Genomic DNA, 19361 nt, shown 5'->3' on the forward strand with positions numbered 1-19361 from the left:
AACTCATCAGCCCAGCAATCAAGTCTCTTCAAAATGTGACCTGACCTATTTCCCCATCATGGCTACACGGTCATCATGGCGACCCCGCTCTGATTCGATCACTCCCACTTTTACCTCCCTGCAGGCACCAGGTTGCTTTCGACCTGTAAACATTCACACATTCACTCACTTAACCATTATTTATTGACTACCTCTCATGTTCCTGGTAATGGGCTATCACTGATCTAATAACAACAGTTGACATTTAATGAGCAGATATTATGTGCTAATGGCTTTGTTCATTACTTGTCCTTTTAAACTTCAAAACAACTATGAAGACATTGAGGCTCACAGAGGTTAATTCGCTGAAACCACTTTCAAACTTTTTTTTTTTAACCACAATCCATAGTAAAGAAATATATCGTATACCATGATTCAATGTGTATAGGTGAGTATGCACGTGTTTATATATTCACATTCAGTATTCACACACACTGTACTCTTCACAAAACAATTTCTACCCTGATTATGTGCAATGTTGTCTGATATTTTATATATTTTTCTCACTGAAAAAACACACGACTGAGCGGCGCAGTTTGGGAACAGAATGCTAGATTGTGTCCTCTACCGAACACTGGTTCACAGTGTGCCCAGAGGGCCGTCTGCCTCCACGACACTGACGTGCTCCTATCCTTCCTGGCTCTGTCTCCTGCGGCTTCCATGGCATTCCCTGGCCTTCCAGAAAAGCAGACACTTTCATATGCTGTATGTTATGTGAGACAGAGAAGTTGTCACACTGCCATCATTTGCTGGGGTGACTATCTCCCCCCAGATTGTGAGCACTGAGGCTTTAAACAACACACTCTCTTCGTATCTGACTCCTCAGGACCATGCAAAGGGACTGGCAGAGAACTGGAACCAAATAGCACAGGTTTTTAATGAATAAGAAAACATCTTCATTCCGAACCCATTTACTGTTACTTTGGGAAAACAGCTTAATAACTGTGATGGTCTGGCTCCTTGTTTCAGAGCGAGTATATTCAAGTAATCATTTCTGGGGAAAGGAGGACAGCTATTCAAAAAAAAGAACAACTGAGGGCTTCCCTGGTGGCGCAGTGGTTAAGAATCCACCTGCCAATGCCGGGGACACGGATTCGAGCCCTGGTTCGGGAAGATCCCACATGCCGCGGAGCAACTAAGCCTGTGAGCCACAACTGTTAAGCCCGCGTGCCTAGAGCCCGTGCTCCACAAGAGAAGCCACCGCAATGAGAAGCCCGCGCACCACAATGAACAGTAGCCCCCGCTCGCCGCAACTAGACAAAGCCTGCGGGCAGCAATGAAGACCCAATGCAGCCAAAAGTAAATAAATAAAATAAATAAATTAAAAAAATAAAAAGAAAATAAGGGGAGAGATCCCCCTTCCCTCAAAAAAAGAACCACTGACAGCTAATGGCCCAGAAGCACCGTTATTTCTATCACCTAAATGTGTGCCGTGTGCATTCGCTCTGCCCGTCTCCACGGTCACTGCAAATTCAAATTTTAGCTTCACCACTTATGGTTAGGTGACTTCAGGCAAGTTAGTTAACAGTGAAGCCTCAGTTTCCTTCTCTGAGAAAGGTGCATGACAACGGAGCCCACCTCATAAGAGTAAATGAGAAAACGTTATGTAAAGCATACAGCTCAGTGCCTGCACACAGAGCAGAAGCTCAATAAGTGACAGGTGTTATTATTCATAATATTTTTAATACAATCCACCATTTATTTCCCAGCTGAATGACTCCAAGTTTTCAAACTAGCCTCCCTTGCCAGGCTCCCCTTCAAGCCATTCACTGCGGCTAAGTCAGGAAGTGCCGCACATCCCTGGACTGCGCTGAATTCACCGAGTGATAAATGCCGCACCCTGTGGCCTCCTGGCAAATGGCTTGGTGCCTTTCCCCAGGTAGCACACAGCTCTGTGTCACTGTGCTGGCCTGCCAGCTCTGCACCTCCTCCACCAGAGCCAGTTACAGCTGATGGGTAGCGTTCCCCACTCAGCGCACTATCCAGAAACCAGTGTCCTTTCCCTGACAGCTAGTTCCAGAAATAACTGGCTGCCCATGTTACTCGGCTCAGAGGACTGAAGCTTGTCAGTTTCAGGCCACTTAACCAACAACTCTAGTACTGCTTAGCTCTGAGCGGCGTAAGACTCAGTGTACATCCTTCCCAATACTGCAGAGTCCCCGGAGTTTGCCTATTAAGAGAGGGAGAGTGGGACTGGGGAGCAGAAGGAGCGGGGAGAAGGAAGAGAAGAAAGGTAGACAGATACACAGAAATAGGTATGAGTCCTATCAAGTGCCTGAATAGACTCGATATAAAGAGCAAGGATCTCGATTTCTGTTTGTTGCTGGATCATGAGCACGTATGATAATCCCTAGCTTGCTAAACATTTATGCAAGGATGAATCAATCCATTAGGGTTTTTTGTGGGGTTTGAAGGGAGACCAGAGTCTGAAGACCGAGACCTCGCCCAAGCATCAGGGCGTACTGCTCTTCTGCTGCGGGCTTGGCAAGGGGCCCTGGAGCTCATGCGAGACAGGCCCCATCTTGGCCAGGCTCGTTTCCACCACCTAGTAAGAGCTTTACAACTTGTCCTGAAGTTTATTGCAAAGGCACATGGGTTCACTTAGATATTTAATTACAACTTGATAATTTTTTTTTGTAACTTTCTGGCTGTGCCACACAGCATGTGGGATCCTAGTTCCCTGACCAAGGATCAAACCCGCGCTCCCTACACTGGAAGCACGGAGTCTTAACCACTGGACCACCAGGGAAGTCCCCACGGTTTGATACTTTTCTGAATGCCGTTTTCCATGTATCCAATAGCTGAAGGCAGGACCTCATCTGGAGTTATTCAGTCTGCAGGTTGAGAATGGTTTTCATTAGGGTCATTCCCCTACAAATATTTATATTATTAATCAATGGAAAATTCCTAGACAAACAATCTATTCTAAATATTGCATGGCAGTATAAGTCATGTTAAGTCTAGGGAAAATGCTACTTCAATCTTTATACAGAGGCCAGTATTAAAGACTAATTAAGCCAAAGATGCTTCTCTTTTTCTTAATGTGTTTTTAAGAAAACACATTGCTATCTTGAAATCTTAGAAAACTGGCCTAACAGAGAATTGGCATTTCTAAAATGTCTATCTATGTTATTATCAGATAAGTGAGTTTTCAAGACCTTTTAAATATTTTCTTCAACACCATACTATTTGTGGTTTATTAAGTGGGTATTTTTCCACTTAATATTTTAAAAAATGCTATATGATTCTCTTATTTGAAAAAAAGAAAATTCTTAGAGAAAAGAAAAATCCACTGTGACTATCTAAACCTTAGCAGATCAAAAAAATGTTTTCAAGCAACTGATTTATGTAGTCCTTATAAACAAATCACATTTTCCATATAAGGGATGAAATGAACACAGAATGCTTCTACGCAATATGAATGAAGAAAAACTCTTCACTGCGAAGACAGAGATACAGCTTATCTTTAGAAGTACTTTAAAAATTCTCAAAAATAGAATGAAATTATACTCAGGCCTTAAGTCCTATCTGGAGGAGATGCTACACAGAAAAATACAGAGGAAAGCACCATGAATCCAAATAAGCAATGACAGGTTATCACAGCTCCACAAGGGTCACTGATGGGTTAAAGGACCATCCAATGAACATGCATCCCTAAGTTGAAGGCTGTTACAAAACTGATTTAGAAAGAAAGTCAAATAAATAATGGAGCAAACCCAGGGAGTTTCAGAAAATTAAACTGGAAGGCATTTTAACATGGACCTGAGCCTCCAGCTGTATATCCTTTCCCTCTTGGTGCAAGACAACAAACTCTGCAACGTCATCACTGGAGACCTTGAATCCTGTTAGAAAAAGCAACGTTAAGCCCAAGGCCCAAATCATGGTTCATGCCACCCATGAAAGAGAGCACAGCACAGGGAGAGCCACCGTGCTCAGGCTACTGCAGGAGAGCAATCGGGCGCAGTACCAACTACACACAAACGCGATTCCTTCGTCAGAGGTGCCTCTTCGGCTGGCAGAGCTCCAGCGCCGTCAGGACACCCACGAAACACCCAGGGTTCCATAAGCCACCAAAGAGCCAGGCGCGCTTTGCCTTTGGCACGTGGACAATTTATTGTCATGTTGGCATCTGTTAAAAATTCACAGAATAACTGCCTTGTTTCTTCAAGGCAGTTCAATAAAAGATGTTTCTCCACATGTGTGAAATAATGGTCACACGCTGTACCACCTTAGCAGGGAGCCTCCGACTATAAACACAGAGTGATTTCTCATCACAAATAGGTGTCAGATTCCCATTTGGAGAGAAAAATAGATTTTAAAGAATATTCTTGTTACATTTTAATATCTTCGGTGTTTATTTGCCTGCCTGCTTCTCTTCGCAACATGAACTGCTCTGAGGAAGACAGAAACTAATGACCCATTCAAGGCTGTAACCCGGGCCCCCCAGTGTTCTCCCAGCTGTGCTCTCAGGTTAACTGGCAGAATCGCTCCCTCTTCCTTCCCTGCCACTACAGCGCCCTATATTCGGAGGCACAGGCGACAGCATCTAAGTTCTCCCCATCCACGCCCACAAAGCCCTCTCGGCTGCTGACATCATCCATCATCAGGAAAATGAGAGTCAGGGGAGGGACCAGACTAATTACCCAGATGGTAGATGGGGGCAAAATACCCGGCCTTCCCTTGTACAATTCTTTGGAGTTTTAGCTGCAAAAGTCCGCTTCAGTGCTGAGGGCAAAGCCAACTGTGAGTGTCACTATGTGCTGGAAGAAACCACCTTTTAAGGCTTTCGACCCAGGTCTCACCTGAGTCATCTGTGCCGGATGCTTACGCTTATTATCAATATTTGCACAGTGCTTTGCAATACATAACTTTTGGATACGAGGTTGCATTTGATCCATACAACATATCCACAGGATGCTCTGATCCCCATTTTACAAATGAGGAAGCAGAGATTTAATTAACCGTCCAAGGTCACAAAACCCGTTAGTGATAAGTCTGCACCTAAACGCAAATTTTTTGGTTCCAAACTGCCTAAAGGTTAAGATGAGGAAAAGAATGTACTGTAAGAGGCACTGGAGCTCTGACACTGAACAAGGCCACACGGTACTCACAGAGCTCTCGCTGGGAGAGAACTCCACTGGTAACCCCAGCAAGGGGTCCTGAGTACCGCCTGCCTGGGTGGGACGGTGCCCGGCCTGTGGGGCAGGCCTTTGTTCTTTGTTCTCTCAGTAAACGCGGACTGGACTCAGGGACCTAACAGGTGCCAGGCTGTTCGGAGGACATGAAGGGTGAGTAAAGATGGGCAAGGGATGGGGTGGGGTGGGGGTTGAGGAGTGGGTGGGTGGCAAAAGGGTCGGAGAGGAGCTTACATGAAGATCCCAGAAGGGACTCAGTGTAGCCAGAGACTGTGAGGCAGTGGTGTGATGGGAGCGAGACCAGAAAGGGAGGCTGAAAGGGATGAGAAGGGGCCTAGTAACCAAGTGCATCAGTAAAGCCTTTCTCCGAAGGCAACGGCAAGCTCTTCAAGGATTTTATGAAGGGAATGACATGATCTCACCAGTCTTCTGGAAAGATCATTCTGGATGCAGCATGGAAGTGGAATGGACGGGAGCAAAGCTGAGACAGGAAGAGTGGTTGGGAGGTGTTGATGATGCCTCGGTGGCCTGGGCAGGGGTCGTGACAGTGAAAGCCAAGAAAGGGGGACCTGTGAGAAACAACCCAGGGGTGGAGGTCGCAGAATGGGATGACTAGTGTAGGGCAGATGGGAGAGAAAAAGACATCAAGGATGCCTTCTAGCTTTCTGGCTTGAGAAACGAGGCAGACAGCAGTCTTTCACTGAGGTCACAGACCCAAAAAGCACAGGAGAAAACATGTTTTTAGAAATAAGTGCACGCAATGCCGAATTTACCTAAGATCCAGATATTCTCAAATACTTTCACTGAAGAATAATGAGCCAATTACAAATGAGTGTTAACTATTAAAAGCAAGCTTTAACTGGCAATTAAAAAAATTACTGCACACACAAAAGTAACAAAACTTTGCTTCTTTTAAAATATTCTAAAATTGAGACTGATGATTCTTCAATGAATATAAATCGACTTTTATTGTATGGGATACTTGTTTTCTGAGCTCTTTGGTGAACAGATCTCTGGATAGTAGACTTAATAGGAATTCAACACTAACCCTAATACAATTCCTAGACTGTTATTCCCTTCATTACTGACTAGTTCGGCTTGGTCCACAATCCAGCCCAGAGGTAGAGTTCTGGGGCTGAAGAAATTAGAAACAGCTTTGTAGATATTCTCTCTTGTATAGTACCTCCCATTTGAGTTTATTTTCATCTGTCACTGATTATAAAAAAGGATCCTCAATTAAGAGCAGAGGCTAAATTAATTGCATCTGGGGGTGGGGGCAGACTATCATTAATGCCTTAACACGTTGATCTACTATGTTTACTCGACAATGCTTGAGGAAAGACATCTGTTTTCTCTTTGACAATACCCTTGTCCTGAAAGGCAGCATCTTTTTGTATTTAGTATGCTCATGATATAAATGATAAGAACACTTTTATATGCAAGAACAATTAGAAAGGTAGATTAGGAGATCGTTTTCGGACAACCAGTATACCTACCCTGTGAAACATCTCAGCATCTGCAGACTGACTGTCATACTTAAAACTGAGAATCTCATAGAAAGAGCAACAAAATAATTTCTGTAGTTTGCAGAAACAGAAAAAAAAAAAAATCCTACTTCCAAGTCCTGAACAATTATCTCGGTGGTCTCCTTCATTTCTATACTTACTGGCTAATCTGTTCTCAACAATTGAGTTAGGTCAATTAAGATGATCAAAAATAATTTTTAAAAATTTCAAAACTGGTTTTTGGTGTAGATATCACTAGGAAATAAGCTAGTAGCATTAACATTTTTCCCCGAAGTTTTACTTATTTCCATCTAAATATTCCTGGGTTATAAAGAGCATGGCTGGCCCCTGGACAATTCACTTAGTGCAACGCTCCAGGTGCGAGCACCCCAGCTCAGACTGACATTGGGTCTGTAGGGTTGTAGAGATATGCCTGGGAAGAATGGAAGACAGAAGTGGTAGCTTTAATGTGGTGCAAGAGAGAGAAACACTCTACGCTACAGCAAATGACCTATAATGGGAAAACTGAAAGGAGACATATCAATATGGTAAGCTTTCTTCATTTCAGAACGAGAAATATTTTGTTCTTTGGTTGTTCTGTGCTCTGAAAAGATTTGACACTTCTGAATGGCTGTGAAGGCTGAATTACTTTCTGTTGTCCAGCTCAATCTTTGCTGAACATCTATTATATAGGAGGTGCTGCTGTAGACACAGGGATGCAGAACATAAACGAGATTCAGTTCTGGCCCTCAACAGTTCAGTCTAAGCTACAGTAAGACGCTGGATTTATTTTAAGAGATCTCTTTCTTGCCCTTGGCATTAAAAAGTAAGAGAGAGACTTGCCCTCCGCAAATAGAATGTACCTAGAAATTTAATAAGGAATATTCTATTCAGATGCTGAAAGAAGCTAACATACCTCATTAAAGAGGGAACAAAATTATGCCAAGGCAGTTAACATTTGGGATTAATAACGGAATAAAAATATACAAGAATAATGAAGACATATTCTATTCAATCCATCTACATAGAATATGTAAGTTTGAAACCTTATACTTTTGAAGTACACAGATTCTGATTCACCTTCTCATGGTAGCACATAAAAAGAACATCTAAATGCCTGAGCTCACCCCATCTGCTACACACTTTTTCTGGATAATGGCACTGTTTGTATTTATCAAACTGGAGCTACTGATAAATATCACTGTGAATATCAGATTCCAAAGATGAGGATTTTGTGATTCACTTGACGTACAGCTGTCAAGGACTAAGTTTGGCTGGATTAAATACTTGAGATATGTGAAACGGCAAAATTTTGTTATTTTTTTCCTTGTCCTGCAACTATAGAGTAAATACACAGCTTGTCTAGCTTGTCTAATTTGGGCACCACTGATACAGTAACAGTTGATTCTCAATTAGCTACAGGAAGCCTGTATACTTTGACTGCTACTCTGTTTAAACAGTTGAGAGGAAGAAAAGGCTGTCATGTGGCTGGACAAGAATAAAGGTTGGGGGTTGGGGAACTCAGTAATTCTGGAAGATTTCACCCAGGATGCCCTCCGTACAGATCTGACGGTCACGGAATGGTGCCAAAGAAGTACCTCCAGTGATAGAATACATTTTCTAGCACCTCACGGTCCGGTAGCAGCATCAGTTCTGCTTGCAATCCATGTCCAAAAGGGAAAGTTCTTAGCGGTTCTGCTTTCAGCATATCTCAAGGACTAATTAAATCCTCATTACTACCTTCTAATTATTCAAATACTATGGGATTACACTAAGGAAGTCCCTGCTGGCGCACTAGATGAAAAGGGTTAAATAACCTATGTTGATTTTGAGAATCCAGATCTAGTTCAGACCTTCAGAAAACCACTAGCATTAAAATGAATATTTACCTAGACACCACTGTGAAAATTAAAAGGGAATTCAATTAAAAGTTTTTCAAAACATTAATTCTGAACCTCTCTACATCTGTCCAAATAAATAAGCCTTCTTGAAACATTTTCACCTAATTGCTAATCCAATAAACTAGAAGGGCATTTGCTAGTTTCATGAAGCTTAACATTTTACAGGGGTTAAAAATGTGATCATTTTGATGTTAATAATAATTATGCTTATTTATCTACTCAGATAATCATTCCACACTCCCTCCAAGTCCTCTTGGAAAACAGGACAACCCACTAATAAGCCATTTCCTATTGCTCTTTTCAAATTTTAAGATATATATGCTAAAGAATAAGAAGGATAAAGCTAATCTAAACATGTTAGCTACAATTTTCTTGTAAAACGTATTTCAGTATTGTAGGGTTATCCTAACTGTTCCTCCATTGCCTTAGTTCATATAATTCACAGTACTGTATTTGATTTTCTGCATGAGATGCTTTAATAGCAATTCTGTATGTTGTTATATGAGGTCTACAGAGAAAAGATGTGGTTTAAAATAAAAACCAATGGCAAATGTGTTACAGAATACTGAACTGACGTTTTAAAAAAAAAGCAACCCAAAACTTATATCAGTAATGAAGAAGTTAAAACCAAAGAATCTGAACTGATTTTCTTTATTCAGTTAGTAAGAAGCACCACATAATACGCAAACAGGAGAGAACTAAACCAAGTTTTATAGTGGAAAGTACATGAAACGTAGTGACAATACTACAGAAGAATAAAGCGGCCAGTAAACATCCCAAATGTCTCCCTCCCTTCTGTAACTTATGAAGGGCATATCCACATATACCTTCATAGATGGAGAAGAGAAAACTACAGGAATTCAGTTATTTTCACCTACGTACAATGTGGGGAAATGAATTTGTGACTGATGTCCTTTGACACACTCGACACCAGAACCACCAGGTGAAGAGGGTATTGAGCTGAAGAGGGGGGTGGGCACTGCAGGGCCTGGGATCTGGACAGGGCACGGACTCTGCGCTCAACTTCGGGGAGACGGCATGGCCTTGCTGTTGTCAGTGCTCTTCAGACCCCAGGACAGCCTCCGATTCCTAAACAGGGTATGTAGTTTATTAATAAATGTTCTTCCTGAATGGGGATACAAAGACCAAACACAAAGGAATGACAGCAGAGCAAGCGATCAGCTTCTTGGGCCTGCAGGAACCTAGCTCCAGGGCAGTTTGTTAGCACTGCTGTCTCCCACGAGGACTTTGGAGACGACCCAGAAAACTGCACCTCCAAAGGAAAGTAGGCTGCATCTCCTGTTCTGTGCAGCTGTCTCTGGGCAAGTGTGTTTCTAGATTCTCTGCCATTAAAGAAAATCTATCTCCTGTGGGTACATTAAAGAAAATGTGTATAATTGTGGAATCTTACTCTCTTATAATCTTACTTGTTAAAACAAAGGAAGTGTAAAAGGAAGTGTTTAACTTGGTTATTTTAGCACTCAGCAGTACAGAAGCTATGTTCTTATCTTGTCTATCAAGGTCCATGGTTTCGGAGAAAGAATACATTTTTTAAAATAAGATGCTAACTCACCAATGTATTTTTTTTCCTCTCTGCTTCTTTCATTACTTCCTTAAATAAGGGGAGGGGGCAGAGATACAAACTGTAAAGGTATAAATGAAGTTAAATTACTTTTCAATACATGGGAATCAACACTGGGGAATTTTCTAGCAACGGTTTTCTTAGATTTATTTTGCACTATATATACTATTGGTACATACCAAATGATGGTAAAACAAGGAAAAGGTTTTCATTATCGTATCAAATCATTAAAATGTGTCATTTGCCATTAAAATATCTGATCAAGTGTCATTAGGCAGGAACTAACGTTTCTTCCTAGATTTTAACAAATAACAAAGCCATTTTTTAAAAAAGTACTTGCTACCCAATTTTAGAGGAAATTTAACTCACACGTGGCAAAGTATCATCCAACAGTCATTTTTAAATAAGTTTTCCTTCTCAGGGGTTGTCCAACCAACAAAAGGCGCACAAGGGATGCACATGGTGCAGGCAGCACAGTCTCAGGGGAAGTTTGAGGAATACGTTCATAAAAACCAATTCAGATTTAGCAAATCATAAAACTCATTTTTGCTATTTGAAGGAAATGGTCATTATATTAGCCAGATTGTTATGTATCCACTACTAGTTACCAAAACCGCACTATACATAAGAGGGGGGGAAAAAAACCCAAACATATCAACATAGTGGTTTCCATACAGTGACACCAGAGGAACATCCTCAATTTTGCCTTGCAAATGTATGAAGTTAAAAGTTTGATTTAACTACATTTCTTGTCATCTTGTCCTTCATATTTGGTTTTCTACGTTTTAAAATTCCTTAAACATTTATCAGGAGGAAGGGGTTGGAAAGACACTGGAGGATGTGGAGGGGGGTGGTTCTCTTTTTTAGTTCTTAGCAGTAAAGGTTAGAACTGTAGGGCTTCCAAATAAGGTATCTCTTATCTTTTGATCCTTGCAAAATTAGCAGAATTCTCGCAGTAGGAATGATGTTTCAGGGATACGGTGAAGATTAAATAACAAAAATCTTCATTTTAGCTCTGGGTCTGGCCTGAGTGGGCTTTCAGTGTAGGATAATTTCTTTTATCCTTTTTTCTTCACTTCCTTGACCGAGCCACACAAGGTAGGTACAACCCACGGCCAAGAAAAGGAGTTTGGGGAGAATTCCCCCTGGCTTGGCGTTAGTGCTCTCTCCATGAACGTCTGTAATGTCTTCTAGACAACCAGAGCCATATGAGGAGTTAACACAGAACAAGCAATTGATAGAGAGGATGTGAGATGCAAGACTGATTTACAGGAGGCCACAGTGGAAAGTTTAGAGAAACAAATACACACATCACACAACTATGAAAACATATTATAGCATCGTTGTAAGGCAGGGGCTGCCCAAGTATGGTCCTCAGATGAGCAGCATCAGCAGCACCTGGGAACTTGTCAGAAATGCAGACTGTGAGCGCTCCACACCTCAGACCTACTGAATCAGACACCTGCGGGAGTGGCCTAGCAATCTAGTGTGACAAGGTCTCCAGATGATTCCTGTGCACCCTCAAGTTTAAAAACCATGAACTACTCCATTATTAAGACATATTGTAGTATTTTGATAAGGGAATTAAAGTATTAATTATACATTAAATTATAATAAAAAGTTAAATATGTAAAGGTATTAGAAATTGAAATTTCATTTTATTCTTACTAAACATTCATTTTAACGTGAATGACAGATAGATAAGGCTAATTCATCTTTTCACTGGTATTACTTTCTAAATAACACATTGCTGAGTTTTTAATATGTAAAATAACTGAAACTTTATACTTATAATTCTAATTAGAAACAAATCATCGTCTTTACAACCCATACAGTAATAATTATAAACATTGGGGGTCAGGAGCCTTTAAGTATCGGCTACCAAGCCAGCAATTTCTGTCTTCTGGGCGGGTGTGAAAGAGGAAGGGGAGTGAAGGAAAGTGGCGTCTCCATGGGGTGGGGCAGATGAGCCTTGACCCACAGGCAGTGGGAAGCGATTTGGCAAAGCACTAGACGGTGCAGCAGGCTTATAAGGCCCAGTCTACGCTAATCTGGATTAAAATCACCACCTCCACCATCAACAAAAGTAGCTTTACTTCTGAAGGGGAGAGAGAAGACAGAAGCAAACAAAGGGAGGCCTAAGGCTTCAATCAAGGCAATAACACGGGGGTCAGCATGCAGAACTGAGTGAAAGGTCAGAGAGTTTGCAGATGTGGGACAACCTGATTGTCCAAGGGCTTCAGGAATAGCTCACATTCTTTTCTCTGGCTCTGGCACTAACCTGTTTCTGAGGATGGGAAGGTCACACAGAACCTCTGCGGTCCTCATATTCTTTATTCATAAATTGAGGTGAACAGACTCTATAATCTTTCAGGTCAGCTCCAGTTCTAAGATCCTATAATTCTACAGTACAAGGTCTTACTCTGTGTTTAAAATTTTACTGTTAAGTATCATGGGACAAGTAACTGATCCAACCCGCTAAACAGACACACATACTCAACAATACTTTTTTACCTCTTTAGGACTAATATCCCAATTGAAGCATTAACAGTCATTTTTACACAGCTAGATCAAATATCAGACTACAGTCATGTATGAAGCATACTTCATGGTTCTATGTGGACATATATATTCTTTGGGTCTTGAACTGCACTTTGGTAAAACCACCCAATCTGCAAGAAAGCATCCTTCTTTTCAGTATTTATTGTTACATGTAGGTTCTTATTTATTACTTTCATCTGATAAGGAAACATAATAGCCTTTGAAAAATTATTTATAAGGAGGTGCATAGGTAAGCAAATTCACATAAGCCTTATATACGCAAAACACAAAGGTATGTAAGATATGAATTGAAGACCAACCTCTTTCCTGTGGCATTGGTGACTGGCTCAAGGCAGGATGAGAACTGGATTCTGACTGGCTCCCAGGTGGCTGAGGAGGCATCTGACTGCCTGTAAAACACAGGAGGGGAAGTGGGGATAGAGAACCCTCTGCATTAACGTTGCAATTGTGCAAAACCAAGACACGGTTAAATTTAGTCTTCATGTTCACAAAAGTATGGCTTCACAAAGAAAATTATATAGCTCGAAGAGTGATATTTTTACACATTTTTGGTAAAACAATGAGGAAACAGGCACAAACATATTTATCGAATTAGCTCCTGAAAAGTTCAGTTTCTTACTGTATGAGTCCCCAGATTCACAGACAAATCAATCTGTAGCTGAAATCTCCTGACACACACTTCGACAATGCATTTAACAAAATCCAAGACTGATGAATTAAACTCATCCTCCTGAGTTTAGACTAGTCTCTAAGTGGGAAGGCATGAATAGTGGCCAACAATTTTTCATTGGTAATATTTATTCAATATAGTAATATCAAGCGACTTCTAAAAAATCTTTATAAGTCAGAGATTTAACAAAAACTTAGAGGAAAATCTCAATTAAAAAACACACTACTATAAAATATAGTGTACATTATCACTAAAGAAGAAATATTATTCTGTATCTCTTTTGATCTTTATTGCTAATAAAGCAACATTTACCATCTATTTGATTTCCATTTATTTAATTTTTGCTGTTTGTCTTTTCAAATTATAATGTAAGCTCCTCGAGCCAGGAATCATGTCTTTTACTCCTTTAATCCCTCCATTAGCATAACAAATATTTAATAAACCTTTGTTATTGAATGGTCCTTAATCTGAAAATATGAATTAAAGCAAAAGATATTTACTATTTTATTAATTAAAGAGAGACAGTGAATCATGTGAAGGCTAGAGACAGGATTTTGAAATTTAAGAATCATCAGAGCCACCTGACAATCTCAACGCACCTTCTGCCTCAGAAGTTTAGATACATTTCTGAGACTAAAAGTATTATAGAATAAAAACGGCAGTTGAATTTAGCATAATCCTCAAAACACTGTTTAACCATTCATTTACTCTTGGACACCTGTAGTAAATTAGTATTAGTACCAAATAAATAACTATAAAGTAAAAAACACCTACATTCTGGGTGACAGCTTGAAAGGTAAACACTGCCATCAACATGGCTACAGATACACAAAGCATATGAGGACCATGCTGTTTTTATCTTCTAACCTCCCCCTTTGCTAAAATAGATTGGAAAGACAGAAATACACACACACACAGACACAGACACACACACATATACATACATATCCATATATACCTGCATATATATATATCCCTACATAGCCCTCTGGTATGGTAGTCTGTGATCATGCTAGATCAGGTGAACTGCTCTGACACCACAGGACCCACTTCTTGCATAGTTCTGTATATTGCTAAGAGGAATCACAGTTATTGAGTAGAGAGGGAAATTAATGTACTGAAGATTACCACCAATTCACCTCAGCAAAGGTCGTGATGCAGAGCCTGGTGTTTTACACAAAAAACAACCCCTTCTTGTGTTTTTACCTGATGGCGTATCTATTAGGCCAGGCAGCCTGAGTACAGACCAGGAAGAGAATGGTCTCTGAGGACCACCCCTCATTAACTGACTCTAATAACAGCTGTATCTGTGACAGCCAGAGAGGCAGGAAGATGATTTTCTATCTAGATAATAGGTATAAAGAGTTGTTAAAATACAACTATAAAAAATTCTCAAACTGTTTTTGGGAGTTTAGTTTCTCACTTTTAGAAAATAATGTAAAACTTATGAATGTACTTGAATGCTGCTGGGTACAACTGCCACTTTCATTCTCAGATAAAGTGAAAATCAAGAGCTGAATTTATAGACACTGAAAAATGTGCTGTGAAACCAGCAGGAGTTAGAGCCACAACTAGATGATAAAAGACCTAGACAAACAGCAAAGAATTTGTTTACCCATTCATCATTTACTCCTGGACAGCTGTAATAAATTAGTATTAGTACCAAATAATTAAATATAAAGTAAAAAACACTTACATTTTGGGTGAAAACAACTTCAAGGGTAAACACTGCCATCAGCTTGGCTACAGATACACAAAAGTTGCTGTGTGTCCACTCAGGGTCATGTGGTTCCTATGAAATACCCTAAGGCCCCCAAGCTCCAGTCCATTTAGAAACTTAAAGCACTCTGCAGCCAAATACTGACTTTCTAAAATGTCACTGGGGAATCAGCTGCAGTAAGACAGTAAGCGCTTACATTATAATGATTGTTTCTGCATGACAGACTGGATTCATAGACTCATGACAGTAAAAACAAACAGTAATTCTACGTTAATACTGGACACCACTACTTACACTATGCACGCCCCAGGCACTGCTCTTATATACAATATTTCAAGTAAAAATAAAAAAGGCTGTAAGAACTCTCATGAATTCATAAAATACTCCCATATCCAAGCAGCACTACTGGTTGTCTGGTGCAATTCTAAGAGAGATATCTCTAAAGCAATGAGCTATCTACTCATTTACTAAATCCACCCTTTAAAGAAACAAACAAGAGCCTTTTCATGGTAAAGCCAGACTTGCCCAAACTGTTTAAAATTCTCCATTTGCTTCCAACCCCTATCTTTCCATCAGTAGCTGCATAGTTACTAAGAAATAACTTCATCCACCATTAGCACAGGTATAAGCACCGTCACAGCAGATGATGAATCAGAAAGCATGTCTGAGAAACATAATATAGAATACTCATTTCTGTCCACTGTCCATATAAAGAAGAAAATTTAGAGCCCTTTGAACCAACTGAATTGACTGAACACCTCCAAAACCATGGATTTTTATGATACATGTTTGACGTAAGTAAAGCCTCTTGGTAATTATTTTAAAAGAGAATGTTGCCATATATAGTAAATAAACCAAATTCACAAGAAGGCTTTAACATTAAAACTGAGTTTTTAAAGAAAGCCCCGGGCTTCCCTGGTGGCGCAGTGGTTGAGAGTCCGCCTGCCCATGCAGGCGACACGGCTTCGTGCCCCGGTCCGGGAAGACCCCACATGCCGCGGAGCGGCTGGGCCCGTGAGCCACGGCTGCTGAGCCTGCGCGTCCGGAGCCTGTGCTCCGCAACGGGAGAGGCCACAACAGCGAAAGGCCCGCATACCGCAAAAAATAAAGAAAGCCCATTTTCCCCTTAGTCTGTGTCTATAACGATGTAAGCACAATGGGGGGAAAAAAACTGGAAAACAACTATCCTGTGAGATAGAATAAATTCCACCCCTTCACACTGATGTATTCATTCTTCAGTGACTATGTACACAATATTGTCCTAAATTTTGGTGCAACAAACTAAGAAATGAAACATCAGTAAGTCACCTGAATTTCTACTTTTGCTGACTTAATACTGTAAGCACAAGTCTATACTATAATTTTTTACAAAAAAGCTCTATGTTTAATGAATTTTAGACTCAGAGAAAAGTTATAAAGCTATACAAGGAGCTGCCTTATATTCCTTAATCCACCTCCCCTGTGTTCATATCTTATAGAACCTTTATATAATTATCAAGAGGAACAAGATGGTACAAGATTATTAATTAAAGATATTTGAATTTCACCAATTTTTCCACTTAACGTCTCTTTTTCCATTCTAGGGTCTCATATCGCATTTAGTTGTTATTTCTCCCTAGTCTCCTTCAGTCTAATCAGTCTTTCCTTATATTTTATGACCTTGATGCTTTTGAGGAGTACCGACCAGTCATTTTGTAGAATGTTCTTCAATTTGGCTTAGTCTGTTATTGGGTCATGATTGAAACTAGGTAGCGCACTTTGGTACCACAAAAGTGTCACGCCCTTCCCAGTTCATTCTACCAAGGGGTTCATGACATTGATGTTTCATTGTGGTAACCTTTACCTTGATTACTAGGCAAAGCTGTTGTCCACCAAGCTCCAATAAAAAGTTACTATTCTGCCCTTGGTAATTGATAAGTATCTTAGGAGGTATTTGAGACTATGCAAATCCTGTGTCTCCTCAAACCTGCATCCACTAATTTTAGCATCCATTAGAGAATCTTGTCTGCAACATTTATTACAGTGGTGTTTGCTAACAGCGATTCTTTATTTCCCTCTTTCCTTCCACATTTGTTAATGGGAATCTATTACAAGGAAGAACTATCTCTTCTTCTCTACTTGTTTATGTATTTATTAGACTGTTGGTATCCAGACTCAGTGTGGTAGACACACTACAGAATGACTTCCAATGAGTCACACTCTTCTGTAATCTCCACCTCTTCACTGAGGGCAGAACCTGTGACTTGGCTTCTAGCCAAAGAATATAACAAAAGCGATGGGCTATCATTCCTAAAATTATTTTATATGGCAAAGTGAAAGCGATTTTACAGATGTAATTAAAGTCCCTAACCGGCTGACTTTGAAAAAATCAAAAGGGAGATAACCCTGTGTAGGCCTGATGTTAAAAGAGGACTTAGGCCTTCTCTGAGCTGAAGGAGGCTCCTGATGGCCTTGAAGAAGTAAGCTTCTGTGATGTGAACTGGGCCACATGGCAAGGACAGGCAGCCTCTGGAACCTGAGGGCCTCACTTCTACAACCACTGGAAATGAATTCTTCTAACAATCTGAATGAGATTGGAAGCAGACTATTCCCTAGTTGAGCCTCCAGATGAAAACGAGACCATCCAACACTCTGACTACAGCCTTGTGACCCTGAGAAGAGGACCCAGTGAGGCTGTGCCTGGACTCCTGGCTAGAGAAAATGTGAGATAATAAATGTGTGCTGTTTTAAGCTGCAAAATTTGTGATAATTCGTCATACAGAACAGAAAACTCACACACTTGTGGATTAAAATCCAAACTTGCCATTATTTTGTTGCTCAAATTGTTCCAAATTCTTATTTTATTTTTTTCAAATCCTTATTTTTGGAATCACAAGATTTTCCAGGCTCATCTCTTTTATTGGAAGATGGTGTTCAGAGACTAAGATCTGGGCATTGGGTCTGCGCATTATTCCTGGGGACTTACTGCTTCTAGGCCCTCTCAGTGAACAGAGGTAGGAAATGTGTATGTACACTAATGCATACATATATACTCTGTATCTTAGCATTTATGTGTGTATGTAATCATGAGTTTATGCAAATACCTCTAACTCCAATCCAAAACTAGAGGGTACATTTTACCCTTCTCCCTGTCCTTATTTATAAGTTCTTTCTCCAACATTAAGAAAAGCAGTTCTCATTATCTAAATCAATTTACATATTGTTCAGTTCTGTTCTATACACAAAGTAATTTCAGAATTACTAGACTATATCCTTATGAAAAACACCGAGTCATTTGTTAGGGCTTGTATTTCATTTTGAGTTCCCTTCGCATACTGATTGGTTTTAACTGTTTTCAAATTTAGGGGGTATGTGAAATACTTTTATGGTTCTAAGAGTCAGAGCTACACAAAAAGACATATGCCCAGGAGTCACTCCCTCCTCGTCCCTGCTACCTTCTTCCCATTTCTCCTTCTTCCTACCCCTTTTCCCATCTGCCCTCTATAAATAACCGGCCCCTTTAGTTTTTGGTTTATCTTTATCTTTCACATATTTTTTTTTTGCATAAATGAGAAGATAGCTGTATATTCCCTTATAGTATCTTCTTCCTTATGTGAAAAGTTGCATATCCTAGGTTATCTTTCAAGCTTTGCTTTTTCACTTAACAGCATGTCCCGAGAGTACTTCCTATCAATTTATATCATTTTCCTTATTTAAAAAATAGGTACATAGCTCTCTCCTTTTTGTGAGTGTTCCATAGTTTACTCAACCACTTTCCTATGTATAGGCATTTAGGTTGTTTCCAATCTTTTGCATACGCATTTCTGTACTGTTGGAGGCCTATCTTTAGGGTAAATTCCTTGTAGAGGGGTCGCTGGGTCAAGAGGTTCTGTATTTTCAAATTTCCCTCCATGACGCTTTAATTGTTTTGCTATTTGTTGGTCTGTGAAATATTTCTCTGGTTCGAAGAGTCAGTTATATAAAAAGACATATGTACTTATGGACAAAAAGACTTACATTCTCACCAGCAATGTCTGAAGGGCCTGTCTCTCCATAACTTCGCTAACAATATGCTGTCATTTAAAAAATGTTTGCCAGTCTTTATGTGAGAAATGGTATCTGAGATTTTTGAATCTGCATTTCTCTAATTCTGAGTCTGACCACTTTTTCATGTTTGGGGGCTATTTTCATATTTTGTGAATCTGTTGTTCCTGTCGTCCCCCCATTTTTCTACCTGGGTTTGTAGTCCTTTGTCCTGAAATTTTTAA

At 40.2% G+C, this 19361-nt stretch overlaps 1 protein-coding gene across 8 annotated transcripts in view; it reads right to left on the reverse strand.

Annotated features, from left to right (window-relative positions):
* Nucleotides 1–19361, reverse strand: part of ARID1B (AT-rich interaction domain 1B) — a 412304-nt gene that overhangs the window by 80833 nt on the left and 312110 nt on the right. For all 8 annotated transcript variants that reach the window (XM_027082651.1, XM_027082627.1, XM_027082631.1 and 5 more), the window contains one exon: nt 13024–13113. In XM_027082651.1, coding sequence (XP_026938452.1) covers nt 13024–13113 — 90 coding nt within the window. The remainder of the gene's footprint in view (nt 1–13023; nt 13114–19361) is intronic.

This window comes from Aethalodelphis obliquidens, unplaced genomic scaffold (genome assembly GCF_003676395.1).
Source record: "Aethalodelphis obliquidens isolate GAN/ISIS:26980383/991018 unplaced genomic scaffold, ASM367639v1 scaffold3, whole genome shotgun sequence".
NCBI lineage: Eukaryota > Metazoa > Chordata > Mammalia > Artiodactyla > Delphinidae > Aethalodelphis > Aethalodelphis obliquidens.